The sequence below is a fragment of the Abrus precatorius genome, unplaced genomic scaffold, assembly GCF_003935025.1.
Source record: "Abrus precatorius isolate BTA unplaced genomic scaffold, Abrus_2018 Scaffold11, whole genome shotgun sequence".
Lineage (NCBI taxonomy): Eukaryota > Viridiplantae > Streptophyta > Magnoliopsida > Fabales > Fabaceae > Abrus > Abrus precatorius.
The window spans coordinates 20,472,136-20,492,748 of NW_020874303.1; the positions used below are offsets into that span (position 1 = coordinate 20,472,136).

The window sequence follows — 20,613 nt, forward strand, 5'->3', positions numbered from 1 at the left end:
TGAGTCATCAGCACTTATGAATTGCAAGCAGAGATTTAGCTTAATACCATTTAAATTTAGAAACCCTTTATGATCTCAGACATAAAATAATAGGTAACGATGCGGTGAAATTTATTTTATTTTTATGAAAACTAAAAAACGATGTATTTGCGTTGTATACTGACTGAATTCAGCACCCACAACTGGAAAAGATTGCTAACGCTAGGAACCAAACCCACATGAAACGGGGTTAGATTACTGTGTGCTTTGGTTGTTTTGTTAAGGTTGTAAACTTATCTATATTAACTAGCTACAGGATGATATTAGGAAAAAGTCGCACTCAGTACTCAGAAATTTCATAACTTGTTATATGCCAATTCGATTAGTGGTTCAGTGCTTCGCGCAGTTAACAAGATTGGGGGTATATACCACAAACATTCAAGAACGGAGAGGTAATTGGGAAGTTTCAACGCATATGTTGGATTCTTTGGCGTTGAATCTTACAAGTGATCTAATCGGAAAAAAAATTATGTGCAAATTTTTAAATATTTTTCATGTTATGTTTCGATTAAAATAACAGTTTTAACTTGATAAAAAAAAAATCCTTAAAGAATCCTTAATCTATCAAACTGGTCTTCTATGCAATGCAAATCTAGCCTAGTTTTTCAAAGCTTGGATGTGTTTCATCAGTTGTTTATTTTCATTTTTATTTTTTTCCGATTTATCAAGCATGCCAAGAGTCCTGATATGCCAAGTAGACATAATGTTCATTGCAAAAATCGAAACTTTAATTGTAGACAATATAACTAAACTTATCCACACTAAAAAGAAATTGTTCTTTGTGCAGTATGTACACTCAGGATACAGCAAACTCTAACCACAATTTTGTAAGACCAAGTGTTTGCTCATAGGAATCTTGCACGTTATATACTGTAAGGGAAATAAACAAAAATATTGGGAGAACCCCCTCATTTACGTACCGTGCTTTTCACCTATAAAATTATTACAAACCTGAACATGATCAATATGTAGCTTAAATATTGATGGTTGCATCCCACAGCCTTAGAAGCCCATTACGACCACCGCTGCATATCCTTTTCCTTTCCAAGTCTGACGCAACACATCTTACCTGGATGTCATCATACAGCAAAAGTCAGCCAAGAAAACAACCAACCAATAATAAGTCGAGATAACGAATAATAAATGCAGATAACAACAGGCATACAATATCATTCTCCAGTCACTTAAGCACTGTTATCAGGCAAAAAGAGTTATCATATAACTGAAGCCAATTAAAATAATCAGTTAAACTTCCAGTAACCCATAATTTTGAAGTAAAAGAATTGTCACTACAAGGAAATACTTTTATAAAGAAAAGAAAAATAGATTCTAAATTTAAGCCAAAAGAAATTGAAAGATATTTAATTTTTTAATTTCAATGTGGTAGTTATTATCTAAAGACTAATCAGATTCCTTGGGTATGTTCTCCAAAGCTAATTATGTCTCTCTATTATTATTAACACCCCCAAAGGTAACAGGGACGGTAGTAGTGATTCTGTGAGAGTAGTTACAAGTACCATCTGACATGAAGGAAAATATGAGCCAAGCAATAAAGTTCATCTTGAAGGCAATGAATATCATACCAGAACAATTATCTTGAGCATTCACCAGAAAAAACAACTTTATCTTAAACTATTTTTTGGGGCATGAAACAGCAATACATACATATATTTGGAATTATATGAACAAACAAAGCAATAAACTGCATACCATAGCAACTGTTTTCTGTGGTGTTCTGTAAAGCTGCCAACCAGCCATCTTGGATCCAGTGCCAGAAAATCCACCAAGTCTTTCTTGGGGCCGATGAAAGAGAGACAGAGAATTATCAGCTGCTCCAATGCCTAACCAGTGCTCCCCAGCATTGATAGATAATATGGCAGCATTGTGAATTGTTACATTCTTTGCACACCTTATGCCTCCTGCACAGCCAACGTGTATGAGGTTACCAGATAATATCAAATGCCTTTTTACTTTACATAGAATAATTGCATGGGGCACAACACTGACTCGGAAACATTCTTGCATGTGATAGATAAACTTCTTATGTATTTCTCATAAAATTGTTTGGCTAGAACTTCCAGAATGATTAAGCCACCATATAGGTGGAGTAGAAAGACCATGAGCTAGTTGTCAAGAATATAAATGTGTCATTTAGTTTAATGAAAAACTGCAGGGTAAGCTACAATAAGGAAAAGTATTGACAATTTGGTGATTCTCAGGCAATTGCAACCTTAAATAGTTTATTTTACCCAAATCAAACACAAGCTAGTTGTCAACAATGAAAATATGTTGCAACATTGAAGAGGCTGCCATACCATCATCATTTTCCCAAAAACGTAGCAGGCCATCAGTTGATCCTGGAATGGAAATTTAACATTTTAGTAAGCACTTTCTTCATGCAAATCTCTTCAAGAACTGACAAAAAAAATGATATAAAATGGCAATATAGCCAAATATTGCACTTAATGCACCTGTAATTATTCCTCTGTCCAAAGAAGAATATTCAACGCATAATATTGGCCCTGCATGGCATGCTAGGACAGCATCACATGTTCCTCGGGAAACAGACCATATTCTAGCTGTCCAATCATCACTACCAGTAATCACAGTGTCACCAACCATTCTTATGGACCTGCATTTTTTATTTAGGATCATGGATTCATTTACATTTGTAAACACATACATTAGAAGAGTAGAAATGTATATTTTTCATGTTTACCGTATCCATTGTGTATGCCCTGAAAGTTTATGCATCTGCCTACCAGAACGGATGTCCCATATGTTAGCAACCCTGTGGTGCAAGCGGCAGGTTACACATCAGATAATTAATGTATAACAAATAGAGTCATGCAAGCAAAAGTCAGTGTCCCAAAATTGCTTCTACATACACATCTCTTCCAGCGGCAGTCAAGAGTCCCACATTGTCATCATATTCCATGCATAAAACAGCACTAGAGCAACGACCAACAGTTGCAACACATCTATCAGTTCTTACGTCCCACATCTTCACAGTGCCATCATGGGATGCAGTTAGCACGCGTTCACCTGAGAGCATGCGCACACAGCTGACCTACATGGTTGGCTGTCTGAATTAAGTTTCAATTATCCAGTCTGTGTATTTGTAAGAGATTCACAATGTCTATTTTTTATAATAGAACAACTCTACTTCTAAAGTGAAAAATACCGGTCCATCATGGCCTTTAAGCTCTTCTAGAAGTTCAGTTGTTTGTTTATCCCACACCAAAACAGATTGATCGTCAGATCCTGACACCACCTTCCCCCTATCTGAACTTATGGCACGGACAGTTCTACATTTAAAATCAGACACCAGGTAGCACATTGTTAATTATTCCAAGATGTTGACAACAATACAGAAAATTTAATGAGAGAAGGGAGAACCTAATATGCCCTTTTAAAGTTGCCCTGAGTTCAGAACCACGAAGACTAGGATCCCAGATCTTAACCTGCATATTTGCACTAGTTTAATGCACAGCAAATCACCTCATTCTTGGCATCCCAAGGCAATGAAACAACTTGGTACAAAGCAATTTCATGTCATAGATATTCATACTTACAGAGCAATCTGTGCTTCCACTAATAAAAAACCCAGCATCTTCACGGTCACCCACCAAGTCCCACACCTCTCTCTTTGTAACACAATGGAGAGCAGTAATGGCACCATTATGACCCCTAAGTATGCGAACATTGGTTTGAAGCTTCTTTTGCCCACCAGTTGAAGGATCTTGTTTGCGAGGAGTTCCATTCTCATTTGTAGCTAAAATTATAATGCAGTAGAAAAAAGTGATACTGGAAGTTTATTCAAGAATTGGGACTAAATGATACCGGCAATTTATTCAAGAATAAAATACCTGAATTGCCTCCATCAGATGTCCATCTACGGACACGACTAAATGAGCTGGATCTAGATGTTGTATTTCGGCTGAACATGCTTTGCACCCAGCTTCTACCAACACCAGTTGCCTCAGTGGGTTGCTGGTTCTCATCTTTGGCATCTTTAGAATGTGGGGATGGCAATGCATGTGATAACATAGACTGTACCTTCATTGAGGTGATTCCCCAGTAACCATTACGTAATTGCTCAATATGAGACAAAAACCCTCTGATTTTTATCTGAATAAATCACATAAGAAACAATTCAATGATAATTCATGATGTGAGCCCAATTTTCAATTGCATAATACCAATATAAATAGGCAAACAAACCCATAAAACTTGCACAATTGTTATAGTGACCATTAAACAGATATACAGTGAAAAATATAGCATTCTGGACAATGATTTATTGCAGGAAAATAAAATGAGATAAAAGGACACAAGAATGAAATATGTTGATGTAGTTTGAGTATAGTATTTTGCTTGACTAATATCAACATTTTGTAAGTTTGATTATTAGATGCCTTTATTATTATTTTATGTGAGGACTTAAACCTGAGTTTTCTTTTCTTAGCATTTTATTTACTGGGCAATTGCCAACTAGGAAGTACGTACTGACACGGCATGCAAAATGGACATGATATGACACCAACATGGCACATTTTTTAGAAAATTAGGATGATTGCGCTTAGCAGAAGTTTATGTTATAAAATCAATAATAAGCAGGGTAAGTTTCATTTCATAAAACTGATCTCTTCCATGTGAATGTCAAGAAAATTCATATAACCTACTAAAAATCAACCAAAAGGAAGGCCTTTGTATGATGTGAAAGTAGAAAGGAGTTTCCATCTATTCTGTGCTTTAAGACAAGTTTATGTAATTTAATCTTATTTTTTAGATCATAAAGTTTTTCTTTGTTCATTATACCCAGTAGGCTGAAAGGTTCTCATTATTCATAGATAAAAAGATTAAAAATTTCCTGAAGCCCATTTTGTGTCTCTATACTCCCTAAACCTAAATCTCTTTACCAAATCCAAAATTAGTGTCTCGTAATTTTCATAACTTAGACTGTTCCATAGACCAAAATAGCACTAACTTACAAATTGCTTGGATCCAATGCTGTTCCTTTCTGCAATAGTTTCAATCATGTACCAAGCATCATTATCAGGAAGTCCCAGCCCAGCCTTCATGAAGGCAAAAGAGGCTCAGTATTAAAAGCACAAAAAGATAAAACTTGAATTCAATGGAATTACAAAAGGTAAGAGGGACATTCAAGCAGAACAATACCATGTGTGATGCCAACACAACAAGCTGTGCTGTCACCAAAGATGCATAGTTGGCTGACCTGGCAAACAAATGCAAATTCATAACAATAGTCTATCGAAACATTACAAATTATAGATCCATCCATACATAATCAGTGTTGAAATTACCATTCAAAGTATACTTATGAGGATGCAAACCCTTTTACAGGGATGGCAGGACAAGGACAGGGAAAGTAGGGTGAAAAAATTGGTGGGGAAGGGAGATATACAGACATTTTCTTTGACCAATAAGCATCTAACCACGCAATACCCATGTTATAGACAATATATATTTCTGAAGATATATAAGCATGATAAAATATGAAATAGAGAAAATTTGAGAGAAAAAAGAAATTTTTGTATTTCTGATTTGATTGATTTGGAAACAACAATAACACCAACCAAGCCTTATCCCATTAGGTGAGTTCAGCTTCAATTTGATTAATTTGAATACAAACAGAACGAATATATTTATATTGGTAAGGCTGCAGTCACAAGCTGTGTAACAACCTGTCTGTCAGGTGCAGTTACAAAAGAAACAGAAAACTACATACAACTGAGTTATAACAGTATTCTAACAATGTATAAAGGTTACCATATATACTAATTCTTTTTTGTAACATTATAAGTATTAGGTAATAGATAATATATATGAGGACAGAAAATATACCATAAGGTAGAGACTGAGGAATCCATTTATAAAGAGATTAGAAGACAATCAAAGAAAAAATTAAATGCATACAAAAATTTTAATCCTTACTTGTTTGAAGATTGCTCCATTAAATAGTCAAAATATCCTTCCCAAAATCTGCATTTAGACTACACGAACTAAGTTTAAACAGTTTATGACTAGAACACTACAAATTCCTGACAATGCAATCATGAAGAAATAATTACACATAGTGCATACCGTAATTCCTCCCAAATAGATAGAGAGATAAGATGACGTTGGACGTAGTCGGGCACATTGTTGTTGTCCTTCTTATACATATCAGAAGAAACTTCAAGAGCATCTCTAATGGTCAAGTAGTCATTCCGTGATGTTGCACGATTGATAGCTGTTTTGAGCTGAAAATTAACAAATTCATCGAGAGAAGAAAATTAAGAAAAACCTTTTTGAACTAGAACCTGAGGGAATATATGTGTTACCACTCAATTTTATTCTTTTGATTCAAACTGCATCAAATTTTCCCTTCGATATTTTTAATCAAAGTTTAATCTAGCTGATAATGGACCATCCTACTGAAAACAGAGAATTAGGAGTTGGCATTGGCACTGTTTTATATTACATTGTCCCACTGAACGGTAACAAATAGCCTATGAGGAATCACCACTCTTTTCCATGCATCACCTCATTTTGGCACATCAGTGAAATGGTTCTAGCTCATCATTTCCTTAAGTATTTGCATTAATGATAAGACTTTTTTACATTTATTCGAAAACATGAAAGACAGCATTGTGGTAACTAAAACCAAGGGGCTATGTTGAGTTTTCTATAGAAATGGCCCAATGGGGTGATAAAATGTGTATTTAAGGCAAAAATTATATACTTTGAACACCAACCTATTTGTTATTGAAAAAAGATTAGGGATTTCAATGATGTACAGCAGTGAGACAAATGAGAAAATGTTGGGATACAAGTTTTAAAAGGTCAAACATAAAACTACAGTAGTTCATTGCAGAATTTAATTGTGGGGAATGGGGAAGTGAGGCAACGGGCTGGATATGTTAATCAAGGTAGATGTGTCAACCAAGATAAGTTCACTTCTGCATAAATATATTGTATATTTCTCCATTTGAAACAAGAATACAAGAGTGGTATAAATAGGATACAGGAGGAATAAACCTAAGTGTTACGGAAATAAATTGATTCTATTTTTTAATCCTAAAAGATTGTACAAATCAGAATGGTGTGATTTTAATTGATATGTGTATGATATGGCACTGATCTTCAACACTCCCCCTCAATCTGGGTGGTAGATGTCTATCACGCCTAAAAGATGTTTGCTGTTTGCCAGCATGATGGAACATAATCAACACTCACAATACTATGATCAATCTTCTATAGAATAAAGTGTCAGTCAATCTCTATATGTTTTGTCAAGTCATGTTGAACTGGTTCTTTGCTATGCTTATAGTAGCCTTGTTGTCACATAATATTCTCACAATGTAGTTGATAGGAATCTTGATTTCATTCAACATCTGCTTGAGCCAAATTCTTTCACCGATACCTTGAGTCATAGCCCTAAACTCAACTTCTGTACTACTCACTACCAGACTGTTTTTTGCTTCTCCAAGTAACCATGTTTCCCCACACAAAGGAGCAATTATCTGTAGTTGATTTTTGGTTAAAGGAGCATCATGCCCAATCCAAGTCTTTATAGAATTCAATGCTTCTGTTTGAATCCTTCTTGAACTAGAGTCCTTGGCCTAATGTACCCTTGAGGTATTAGAGGATTTTGTTCACAATTTTCGTGTAGGTCTTAGTTGGATCAGACATATAGTGACTAGCCAAGCTCACAGCAAATCCAATGTTAGGCCTAGTGTGAATTAGGTAGATTAGCTTCCCAACTAGGCCTTGATATCTATCTTTATCAGCTTGTGGACTTTCCTCTTCACTTTTTTTTACTAGTTCTAAGGGAGTATTGTCTGCCTTGCATCCAAGCATACCAATTTTTTAAAGTCCAGTGTGTATTTCCTTTGTGACACATAAATACCATTTTTTATTTAAGCATCTTTCATCCCTAGAGAATACTTAAGTTGACCTAAGTCCCTGGCCAAGAGTCCCTTCAGATGTTTGATTTGATCATAATCATTTTTGTAATAACAATATCATCAACATAAACAATGAATAGAGCTACCTTCCCTTCCATGAAATGTTTGACAAACATAGTGTGATCTGATTACCATTGATTAAATTTGTCTTTCTTGACAACTCGAGTTAGTCTATCAAACCATACTCTCATTAATTGCTTGAGGCCATATAGAGATTTTCAAAGCCTGCACACCATGTTGTTGAAGTGTCTCTTGAATATTCCTTAGGATATGCGTTGTCAAGAGTTGCAACAAAACTCTTGTACTCCAATGATAATTTTTCATAGGACATATACTTCTCAATGGGGTGTTGAGTGCAAGATCTCATCCCTTTTCCTTAAGACAATAGGAATGTCAATATCATCAACAGGTTCAAGGTTAGGAACAATATTACATGGGGAAATCTCATTTTCTAGAGCTTCGGTAGATTCATGGCTTTGCTTTGGATTTGTGCTTGACTCTACTCTCTTCCTTCTCCTCCTGAAGTATGTTATCCAGTTGCTTTCTTGTGCAGGTTCTGCTGCATTTTCTTGTTCAGTTTTTTCTTCATTTTCTTATGGTTCTATAGTTTCTGTTGCAGGCTTAGTTGGCTCTATATTTAGCTTTCTGTTCAGTCTCCACTGAAGCCTAATTTAGGTCTCTATTTGGGCCAAATTGGGTTAGTTTCTGGTGTGGGGAGAATAGCATTTATACCCCCTTTGGTGAAGAGAATAACTGAGGAAGATACACTTACGAATTTGGGATCCTGTTTGCTATGATGAGGGTTTAGGTTGTGGACAAAGATCATCCACATATTTTCAAAGGAATGGATGTAAGGATATAACTGGTTGGGTACAAGGTTTAGAGAGTAGAATGGGGTTGTTGAAATTAAGGATCCAGGAGGGCATTTTGTTGATGAGGTAGGTTGCAAAGAGGACAATTTCTCCCAAAAATTGGTTAGGTATGTTTGTGGTTAGCATGAGGGATTTAATCACTTCTATGAGATGTTTATTCTTTCTCTCGACAACCCTATTCTGTTGAGGGGTATTTGCATATGAACTCTGGGATATGATTCCATATTTTTGAAGGTAGAAATTTAGGACCGAGTGATAGTAATCGCGACCATGGTCACTGGTGAGCACCTTAATTCTGCTTTAAAATTGTGTTTGTACCATGGTATGAAATAGCTCAAATATTCTTCCAACTTCTGATTTCTCTTTTATAAGGAAAACTCAAATGACCTGTGCATGAAGTCAATGAAGGTAATGAACCATCTCGACCTAATGATATTGCTGACCTGTGATGGTCTCCATACATCCTGTGAATTAGGGAGAATGGTTGAGAAAGTTTATAGGCTTGAGTCGAATAAGTGTTGAGCGTATGTTTGGACAATTGACAAATCTCATATTGAAATAATTTCTGGTTTTTATAGAATAATGTGAAAAACATTTTGCAAGTACATATAATTTGGGCGGCCCAGTTGATAGTGCCATAACATTTCAGAGTCTTCACTACTTGAAAGAATAGTTGCATAAGAGTTGGCCTTAGGTTCCATTTCTAACTCTTCAACTTGGAGGAAGTATAGCCCAGCACATTTTGAGCACTGTCAATCATCTTCCCTAACTCCAAAATTTGAAATTCACATGAGTCAAGGAAGAATTTAGTGACACACTTCAAATTTCATGTTAGTTTGCTAATAGACTGCAAGTTTCAATTAAGTTTAGGCACATGAAAAACTGAATTTAGTGTAATATTTTACGAGATAGTTATTGATCCTTTACCCATGACTTAAGAGTACCATCAACTATTCGAACTATAAAATTATTTGAACATGAAGAATAGCTATTAAACATAGTTGAGTCTCCAGTCATGTGATATGAAGCTCTTAAGTCAATGATCCGTATCTTTGGTTTTTCCTTGCTAGTATTTAGGGCATACAAGAAGTTACCTTTTTGTGCTATTATGGCTATACCAATCGTTTACTAAAGGATTTTCTGTAGAGCTTCCATTTGCTGATTGTTGAAGGGAGATGAGTCAGTATTTAGCTCAGCTATGTTGCCTCTGTTGTCCTGGTTTTTGGTTTGTTTTAGCTCTGAAAGTCTAATATGAATGTGCTAGCATGAGTCCTTAGTGTTACCTATTTTCTTGCAATGATTGCACCAAGGCTGATTTTTGTTTTGAAAGAAACATGATTGGTTACCTTTTGCTACAATTGTTGATCCTTTAATGGATGGAGTTATGATGGTTTTCCCAAGCATCTCTTTCTTCTTGCTCTCCTCCCCTCCTTTCTTCTGAGAATACTTCATTTATTTTAGGAAGGGGTTTGTTTCCAAGGATTCTCCCCCGGACTTCATCAAATTCTGTGTTCAGCCCCAATAGGAACTTAATAGATCCTATCCTTTTCTATCAGTTCTCGATACTTCTTATCTTCAATACAGTTCCATTTAACTTCTTCATATATGTCTAGTTGTTGCCAATGTGGACTAAGTGTATTAAAATACTCAATGACTAAGAATTCATCTTGTTGCATGTCATGTCATGGAGTATGCTTTTGATCTCAAACACTGCAGACGTATTGTCCACATTGGAGTATGTTTCCTCCACTGCATCTCATATCTCCTTGGCAGTATCATAGTACATGAAATTTTTTCCAATTTCGTTAGCCATGATATGACTAGACTGTTATCCAATTGTCATTTGTTGAGGTTGGGGTCCCCCTTTACAAGACTTTTGGAGTCTTTTGTGATGTAATCTTCCTTCCCTTTTCCTTGAAGGAAGATCTTGACTGCTTGTACTCATTGTGTGTAGTTTTGGCCATTCAATTTGTAACCAGTAATTGTAAGAGCAAGTCCTTCGACCAAGTTGGTGATCGAAGCTTCTATCTTGTTCTCTCCCATGGTTGGGGACGCTAGGTTAGGGATGGTTCAGATCGAGCTCCAATACCATGTAGAAATATATTGAATGGTATAAATAGAGTACAAAAGGAATAAACAAGAGCACTAATCTAGCCTTAAAAATCAGGAAAATAATTCTCACTGTAAATATTGTACCTAAATAAGGAAAAGACAGGAAATAAATTGATTCTATTCACAGTAAATCCTAAAAGAATGTACAAATCAGAATCAAGTGATTCTAATTGATATGTGCATGATATTGTGCTGATCTTCAACAACTTCAAGTATGCTTGACAGCATATCAAGATTGTTACACCAAAAAATACCATTCACTGATAGAATATTTCCAAATTTTTATTTTAAAGCAAGTATAACACACATATGAAGGTTAAAAAGTTTAAAAACAAAAAAGCAGGCATAACATTTATTTTACCAATTCTTTCACTGCAATAAACTGTTCTTCAGTGAGCTGACAGTCCCAACCCTGGTAAAAAATCCAGCATAAGATTCATTGTAGCAGAACAAGAAATTATGAATAAAGAAATAAATAATTATCAGCATTAGCTTAATAGAGCTACTTACTGAATGTATATGCTCTCTTATACATTCAACAAATCCACTACCACCAATCCCCTCTGCATCAGATTCAATCAAAGCTGCAAAACCAGCCACAGAAACCCATTTTTACAAACAAGAAATGTTTGCTCCACAAGTGTTAGCAAGAAATGAGATATGCTAAAATGTGATACCAAGTATTGTTCCGTATTCAAAGGATGAGAGAGGATCATCTGTTGCTCCCAGTTTAAGAAGCCGCAACCATAAACCCTGTGTACAGAGAAAATCATAATGTATAAAGAGAAAAGCAGATGAGATGAAAAGAAGATACAAGCTTGCATTTTTGCAAGTGAACATGATAGAACCAAACCAAAATAGAGTTGGTATAGAACAGGATGGAATATTGGAATAGTATTCAACAACAAGAAGCATCCTCTGATCCATTTTGACCAAGATATAACAAATGGTGTACAATTCAAAGTCAATCAGGGTATTGGATATATGCTGACTCTTTGCCGACATAATTCCAAAACCATCCTATCATGATATCCCAGTCACCACTTATATATCTGGATTTCTAACTAACTCTCAGTATTACAATCAATCAGGTGATAGTCAGTTAGGTGGGGTTGTTATCCCCTGCTACCCAACTACTCCTAGTGCAGACCTGAATTATTTTTTTGGGTCCATCTAAAGAACACAGGCACATACTCAGACAGGAAACTATATAAAAGATCAAAGAAGCTACCTGCAGCTTAACCTTGATATCCAGCACCATGCGCTCCCTTTCAGCCTGAAACCATAAAATCAATAATGTTGGAGCCATTTGCATCTATACTTCATTGACACACAAGAAGCAATAATATCCCGGGTGGGTCAAATTAACTTACAGCTCTCTCAAGTGGACTAAGACTATCTGCTAAGGGATCCTTACTGCTCAACACAGAAGAAATGAATGGTAAGATAAAGAGAAACAAGTGCAGGAAGAAGAAAAAAAAAGTCAAACCGTACAAGCAAGCATGACAATCAGTTTATTCAATAGATGGAATAATCAGAATGTATTGCTCATAACAGAAAACAAATTCCATCCCAAACCCAATAGCAAAGTTCATACCAGAACTTGAAAGTTCCAGCTTAATCATAAAACATTTTTTCTATTTTCCAGGCTCCAGCAATGGATAAAGCTTCAAGTGAAATGAGATTAGACATTCTTTCCTGGCACCAATACGGCAATCATCATTACCTTGGAGTATGTCTTCCTGAGTATTCAAAGGCATTACTAACTGCTGCAAGAATCTGTTTCCTCTTTTCTTCTTGCTCTTCTGTTCTGATGTTTGCAGGGAATCTATCATAAGTGTATTTGGCACCAGATCCTGAGAAATGAGAAGTAATAACTATATCCAGTTAAGCTTATATTTGCATCAATTTCATTTAGCTAGAAACTTTGTTTTTAAGTCACTCATTCCACCTGATATTCCAACATCAGAATCTGACACTGTTAAAATCTCAGGCTCTACTGAGGATGAAGGAAGAATTGACATAGGGTTTTGACCCCTTCCCATTGCATCTTGTAGTTTATCAAGCAGATTATTGTTGTTTTCATCAGAACCTACTCCTCTTTCCAAATAATCCAAGAAACCATGAGAGTCAAGGAACTGAGCTATCTGTAAAAATCAAATTTGAAATTAGTGTAATGGAAGAAAACTTCTACAATGATATGAAAGAATAAAATTAGCATTTCATTCATAAATCAAGAAAAGAGAACTTGACCCCTACATGGTGGAATCTTCATTATTACATCTATTAGTATGTTTCGATAGGTATTTCCAATGGTTTGATGTTTGCAAACATGATTGTGATAAACATATGACTAAATATTTTCAAACCAAAATTACTTTTACTCCAAAAAGCACATTTGATCAGAAGTGAAGAAAAACATAACTTTTGCATTGGAGTGAGAATTTCATGCAACAAACTTGCTTTTGAGATTAAAGTTTCCAAGCATAGATTACATCACTTCTAACTCACTTTTAACCAAAATCAATTTCTCAAAAATCAATATCATCCAAAATAAAGTTTGCAAATGCTCACACAAACACACTATGAGCCTGCCATCAGGCTCATAGTAAAGGAATTTAATCATGATTAGGATCATTTAGGCAATTGGTGTTTGCCATCACTGCTAATTGGAGAACATAATCCATTTCATGACCTAAAATTACCATGGGCTCTGGTGGTTGATTAGTAGATCGAGACCGCTTCTTCAAAAAAGCTTGAGTATTGAAGACTTGAGTAGCACTATTTTCCTGATGTTGAAAAAAAAATTCCAAGGTCATAACAAAGTTGTGCTACAAAAATTGGAAACCAAATAGCTGAAATGAGTGAAAATTTTATACTAGGAAATTGCGGTAGCCACTTAAAACTGTTGCAAAGAACTTTAGGAATATCATCCTGCACAAGACACAATGACAATACAACACATCAAACTAGACACTATAAATGTACAACAAACATGTCTGTTTTCCAACAAAAGTATGCAATGCACATGGAAAATTTATAAGTCCACCCCATAATTGTTGAAGGCTACTACTTTGAGGATGAATTTCAATAAGAGGATTAGCCACAGGGAGTTTAATAAAAAACACAAATCAAGCATTAATCATCAATTTGCTGAGTTCCATACGATATATCCAAAGTGACTATAACGTTCTTAAATATGTAACACACAGTCAGTAGTGAATAATCTAGCATCTAAACATCACCTTAGCTGAAGGTCATGTTCCTCTCCCCATTGCTTAGCCCTAGGTTTAGGATAATTCTCAGATATAACACTGCACATTCCAGCCTTCATCTCATCAATTCCAATTACATTCGGATATAATAACTTCATTATCTCACCACGTAAAAAGCTATATTCTGGCTCAGGAATTGGTGGAATTTCCTCTGAGGTAGTGATACGATTATACTCAAGGTCCACAACAACTACCTACAAGATGTTAAAAGACAACAATTTTTCACTAAAGTTAGAACATCTTTTGAAACATATAGAATCTATAATACACGTCAACCTCTACATCAACAAAAATAAACATTATCATAAAAATAAAATAAGATAAAAAAGTTACCCCTCCAAGTAACGCTTACTATAACAGCTAGTTAGAGACATGGAAAACATGGTTCACCAATTGTATGAAGATAGTAGAACCTAAATGATATATGCCACAGCCCACAAGTAAAGAAGCAAGAAACAGGATTACAAGCAAGATCAAGAATATGATACCTTTTACTGTATTTTTCGCATCAAAGTACTATGGCTGAATTGCATGGTAGAAATCCAACAAAATACCAACAGGAAGTCATGGTGTGGATTTGCAAGGTGGAAATTTGTGGCCATATATAAATGGATTTACAATGTGCATAATCATACCATTCTGTACTAGCTATTGATTTGTTTATTTGCTATAGTTCTTAACGCTGTGTGATCTGTATAGCCGACCTCACTTAGTGGAATAAGGTTTGGTTGTTGTTATCTTTCTTAGAAACTTCAGTTTTCATGTACATGTTTTTTTTTTCTAACTATGATGAGATAAAGTAACTAAATACTGATAATAATGACACTCCCCTATCTAGCATTTCTAACTTTGTAAATATAATACAACAAAAACCAACCCTAATCCTAATTCAATCCAGTTCAAAAAAATATACATAAAATTCAACTTTAGAGCATTAGATATGAGGTGTCATAAAGTAGCAAAAAAACTGAAGACCAGGGTCCAGGAATTAAAATCTTAAAACCATAAGTCATCTTCTGGAAAGAAGAATCAATATAACATTTACTCTTTTAACCATTCCTAATATTTATCATTTCCAATTACAAATAGCAAATTATTAACCATAACTTTAATAAAATGAAAGAATGAAAAAATTACAGCTAACTAGTAGTCAACAACAGAATGAAATTCACAACTACAAGGTGAACTTAGTCACAAACTGGTCTTTTTTTAAAAATAAACAATGGTTGGTGAGGAACAAGAGAAGTAACGACTTACCCCATCCATTGCCAGAGCAGAAGTATCAACACCCGAATAGAGCCCCATCATATATGGTGTAGGAGCATCAATATAATCTACTCCACTGAAAAACAGCAACGGAATGTATACATGCTTGAGGAAAGCAAAAAAAAAAAGAAAAATTCAAGAAAACGGGATTAGAAGTGAGTCAACAAAGGTGTCATCATTATAGGAATTAGCAAGACAGGTTATAATTAAATATGATATGCACACAGGCAGAACGAGAACGTTGCAAGTGGAGGTGCTAAATACATACAGTGATTAAAGATACTTAAACAATTACTTACAGTGACTAAAGAAAAAACAAATCCCCCTCCCCCTCCCAGCATTAAGATTAAAGCGATGCAGCCACACACAACCAAAAAATAAAGGAAAAACTAATGTAAGGTTTAAAATAGATTTTCAAACCTCACCTGCCAGCGGAATGGATAGATTAAGTGACAAATGGCCTCTGATGCAAGAGTTAGAAGTGAATACCTGTCAAAAGAAAATACAACTAAACAATCATTTTACAAACTGAGTTGAATATATAGTCTTCTGACAAATAAGATAAAATTGAGGGAGAATTATGATCAGATCAATCCATAATATTTACTACATAACATTACTAAACACTCTGGTAGTTGGTCCTTAACTTTAATTTTCACTAAAACTAGTCATGCTAGAAATATTGATAAAGTACCTTATTTCAAATCAAAATATCAAATGAAGCCCAGTTCAGTTTCACTTTCACATGAACTGCTATAAAAGTGGTTAAATGATAAAATGAATTGTATAGTGTATTAAAATTTAAACAAAAAACATAGAGAAAAATCGTTTCTCAATAACTTTTTATTTAAGCAGGCCAACACTTTCAGTTAGAATAAGTTGCATAGAAGCAAAACATATATAAAAAATAAGTGACTAGAAAACATAGATATCCATGGGAGTACACATCATACAATATTTCCAACATTTTGACATTGAACATATATAAAGAATATGTGACTAGACCACATAGATATCCATGGGAGTACACATCATACAATATTTCCAACATTTTGACATTGTCATTGGTATAAATAAGAAGAAGAAGAATGTTTATCTATCAAGACAGACATAAATCCTTTTAGATGATTCTTGACAGACTCCATGCTGTCTAGAAATTCCACCTTATCATATATTATGAGACAGCTTCCATGTAGCTGAGGTATACAAATATGATTGGCTGATTTGATCATACTTCAACAGATACTAGTTACAAAAAGCAAAAAAGTTCAACTCCCTTTTAAAGAAAAATCGCATATAGAATAAAAAGTGGAAAAGGTCCTTTTGGTGGGGTCCAGCAAACCAAGATGTGAACACCAAAATGGATCAATATGAGATCTCCCCACTTTGTCAAAATATCAAAGGATCATTATCCAGGGGACACCAAATGCAAACTGTATTATCAGTATGAAGTATAGAGGAAACATATCTAAAACTGGTAAACATGTATAAGATAAAATTTACTATTAGCTAGAAAGAGCCAGTCATGATCAACATTAAAGTTATAGTAGTGTAGACGCAAGTCAAGGAGCCAGATCATTGCCACAGGAGAGCTCAAAGTTGACCGAAAAAGTAACTGGGAATTACTTCAATAGTCTTAAAAAAGAAGTTACTTGTTAGCTCGAAGTAAAATCCTCCTCTCTAGCAACACTGCAGTAAAAAGTGTCATTAAGTTGTAAACGTCCAAGCACTGCACCAGTGGCTGAAAAGATATCTGTTCCAAAAAGTTTAGGATAGTTGTCAGCTAATGAAGCAAAAGCAAGAAGCAAATAAATTCAATAAAAAAAGTTCTAGGACACCAACATCAGCATGAGGAAGCCCATCGCTTGGTGGAGCTTCTACAGAAAGCAAACAACTCTCAATAGCAAACAGAACTCTCTCCTTTCCAGGAGTTGGCAAAGGAACACTGGACACCATATGTGATATAACATCCCATAGTGGCTTGCTGAAATCATTGTAGAACTGGGAATGTTAAAAGCAATAGAAACAAAATACAATGGATTTACATGTTTAATCTGATGAAGAACTTTTGAGTCATATCATGAAGCACAACTACACAAAACTCACAGTTATATGTTGATTTTACAAGGGACAAAATGATTAAACTGAGTCATGCGTTGATTTTTGAAAAAGGTGAAAATGATTATTGCTTTATTATGCACAAAGGTTGTCACACTGTCAACAGCTGGATTCTTATGAAAGCAGGTGCAGTTTTAGCCACTGTAGCACACTTACCTACTTCCATTTGGGGAAAAACACAGAGCATATATTTCCTCTAGGGCACTTCTTAGTACACGGAAACTTGGCAAGCGTGAAACTAGACAGATGCATTTGTCAGCATATGAATTTGCCTGTATCCGATAGGCGTCTGCAATATCCTCACAAACTGGATCCCGGAAAGAAATGCAGGTAACATAGATTTTTGATCCATCACCCTCTGTATCAAACTTTTAAGTCAATATGGTATCAGAAAATAATACCCATACCAGAGGGTAAAAATGACGGAAGTAACCAAAATATACAAACTTGTTGAAATATCAAATCATTACTCAAAAAGAGTCAGGTAAAAAAAGTTAAGAGAGTGTGAAAGTAACATCAGAAAAGGTAAAGGTAAGTACAAAATGTGAAATGTTAAAAATTATTGCAGATTTGAAGGCCCAGCATGGCTCTTTGTTAAGATATTTGTGTTACTTACAGTAAGAGGTCAGAACTAGTGGCCTGTTTATTACTAGATTATAAGGTGGCAGTGTTTGTATGGAACAAATGTTTGGTGTGGTGGACGAATCTTGGGTGTTTGCACCCATTCACTAACAGTTTCTCTTGGTTTACATAGCTAAATCAAAGTGCCTACATTTTAAGAAACTCTACTTGCCCCAAGATTTGATTTGCTAATGTCTGTGTTCACAGCTTCTCTCTGGTGCTCTGCTTGCTGAGGGAGCTTCTCAATACGCAGAGATTCGGGGAGCCTAGTTGTATTCCATACTGTTTAATATTCCTTGTCTTTCTTTTGTCTAACTATTTTAGAGGCTATATTTTATTATTTTTTTAATAAGAAAAGAAATTCATTAAGGATTAATGAAGAGTAAAAAGAACAGAAAGTCCTTCAAAAAGAATGAGGGAGACACACACATCAATTGTGCAAAAGACACCTCTCAATATCCAACATATAAACCTTTCTACAGTAATCACTAGCTCTACACAAAAGAGAGGATAAGAAGACCATTTCATCCCAAAGAAGCAATACCACCAAGAGACTATCACTGAAAATTCACTCACCCTCTCCCTAGCTGTCCTTTATTACCATTATCTCCAATAAAATTTCCATTATTAACAAGACACTTCATCACCATTTACTGCTGTATGCATACATTGTGACATTACCTAATTAACCACTTGATTGATACCACTTTTTCAACAGAACATCTCAACTAATACCACAGTCCTACATATAAGAACAGTGCAATACATGTGCAATTTCTAATTACATATTAACGGTTCACAATCGCCACATCCCTTGGTTTCAACAGATAGTTAACTTAGGCTCTGTTTGATAAAACTAACTGAAAATTTATGACTTATAATTGATAGATTAGCTGAAAACTTATAGTTTTATAAGTAGTGGATTGAATTAGAGTTGTTTGGGAAAACTCATTGAAGTATATTGCATGACTGAAAAACTGTCATATTATTTTAAAGTAATATTAGAATTAAATGAGAAAAAGATTTTGAGTTTGCACACATGTAATTTTTTAATAGGGTAAAGGTAAAACGAAATAAAATTAGGTAATTTTTATGGTGCCTAGTAAATTAGCAGGACATTTTATACCTTCTCATACGTAAAACAATTATCATTGTTAATTTCATATTAATAAATAAGGGAATTAGTGATTTATTTGAAAAAAACATAAATATCCTTGAATATCTAAAATATTAGAGAAATCACAATCATCAATCTAGAGAGAGTATATAATGCACTCTCAAATTTATGGGTACCGTAACAAGTACCATAAAATTATTGGTAGCTATGTGCAATAGGTGAATGCTAATTCACAGGCTTTTCAAGATTAGATTTTAAAAGCTATAAGTTCCTTCTATTTTGTGATACCGAACGGGTCTGCCAGCTTATATAAGCTATATACTTCTAAATAAGTTATAAGATCATGTTACCAGACATAGCCTTAGTTAACCATATAAGCAAGAAGCTTCGAGAAACAATGTCTAACTTCCTAATATACTAAAACAAAAAGCAAAATAACACACAGTAAATTGAAGAAGTAATGCTTGCAACAAAGCATACCGGTTAAAACAATCGGATAGCTCCGCGGAAACGAGGACGGATCATTGGAATCAAATCCCGACGAATAGAACTCAACGCCGGCCGGCAAAACACACTGAAAGCAATAACGATCACTCGCATCACGCAAGAACACTTGGAAATCAGAAAAATCGAGTAAGGAAATGTGATAGCAAAGGATGAGAGAGATCTTCATTGTTGCTTACTGTTGGAAGTTGAGGAGGCGGAGGAGGGTAAAGCGAGTGATTGGGAGGAGGATACTGATCCAGAAGAGAGGGAAGATACATGCAACCAGGACCATGGTAGCCTTTACTTCCATCCATGGTTCGAATCTCCGGTCCGATCCCACAGACCACGAAGTATTCGAAGATTCGAGACATTTTCGTCGATGGCGAATCGAAACACTGCAATCTTTTCCTCCCCTTTCCCCTCTCCGAGATACGGGAGAGAAGGGGTGCTTCTAGATCTGGTTGTCTCGGTCTTTCCGATTGATGAATTTAAACCGGAATGTGAATTTGAATTTGAGTTTGTGCGCTATTTCACTTGGATATGTAAAATGAGGGGGTTTGTTAGTTATGCTTTTCGAAGCGAAAAGCAATCCAAGTGCTGAAGCGCTGAATATGCATCATTGTGTGTTGTTTTCCAGAGTCGCATTGATTGGGTAACAGAGGAAGGGAGAGAAGGAAACACGCGAAATGAAAATTCTTCTCATACACAAAAAATAAAAAAAAATAAACGATCAA

General features: G+C 35.2%; 1 protein-coding gene across 7 annotated transcripts; it reads right to left on the reverse strand.

Moving 5' to 3' along the window:
* Positions 1–729: 729 nt before the first annotated feature.
* On the reverse strand, positions 730–20,576 carry LOC113856645 (DENN domain and WD repeat-containing protein SCD1). 7 transcript variants are annotated; one of them, XM_027488566.1, is made up of 31 exons: positions 20,077–20,576; positions 19,874–19,967; positions 17,812–18,013; positions 17,380–17,521; positions 17,190–17,290; positions 15,963–16,026; positions 15,529–15,642; positions 14,242–14,465; positions 13,876–13,930; positions 13,702–13,785; positions 12,948–13,143; positions 12,723–12,852; positions 12,370–12,412; positions 12,228–12,272; positions 11,674–11,749; positions 11,507–11,580; positions 11,358–11,408; positions 6,148–6,305; positions 5,998–6,045; positions 5,221–5,278; positions 5,034–5,117; positions 3,909–4,170; positions 3,615–3,814; positions 3,439–3,503; positions 3,224–3,347; positions 2,928–3,109; positions 2,759–2,830; positions 2,511–2,671; positions 2,355–2,396; positions 1,750–1,958; positions 730–1,108 (listed from the first exon to the last, which is right to left on the reverse strand). In XM_027488566.1, the coding sequence occupies exons 1-31, from the start codon at positions 20,248–20,250 to the stop codon at positions 1,013–1,015; spliced, it is 3,630 nt and encodes a 1,209-aa protein (XP_027344367.1). In that variant the 5' UTR covers positions 20,251–20,576; the 3' UTR covers positions 730–1,012. The 7 variants fall into 7 exon arrangements, with proteins under 7 accessions (XP_027344367.1, XP_027344372.1, XP_027344374.1 ...); XM_027488571.1 differs by having other exon boundaries at positions 15,529–15,613; positions 20,077–20,514; XM_027488573.1 differs by having other exon boundaries at positions 15,963–16,045; positions 20,077–20,514.
* Between the last annotated feature and the right edge of the window lie 37 nt (positions 20,577–20,613).

What these genes read in the sequence shown, in the direction of transcription:
- LOC113856645 (XM_027488566.1), bottom strand. Translation starts at nt 20,250, where the DNA reads ATGTCTCGAATCTTCGAATACTTCGTGGTCTGTGGGATCGGACCGGAG. An exon ending in TCTATTTGGGAGGAATTACG is followed by an intron (nt 6,046 to 6,147) that starts GTATGCACTATG and finishes GTCTAAATGCAG; the next exon opens with ATTTTGGGAAGGATATTTTG. An exon ending in CACAGAAAACAGTTGCTATG is followed by an intron (nt 1,109 to 1,749) that starts GTATGCAGTTTA and finishes GATGACATCCAG; the next exon opens with GTAAGATGTGTTGCGTCAGA.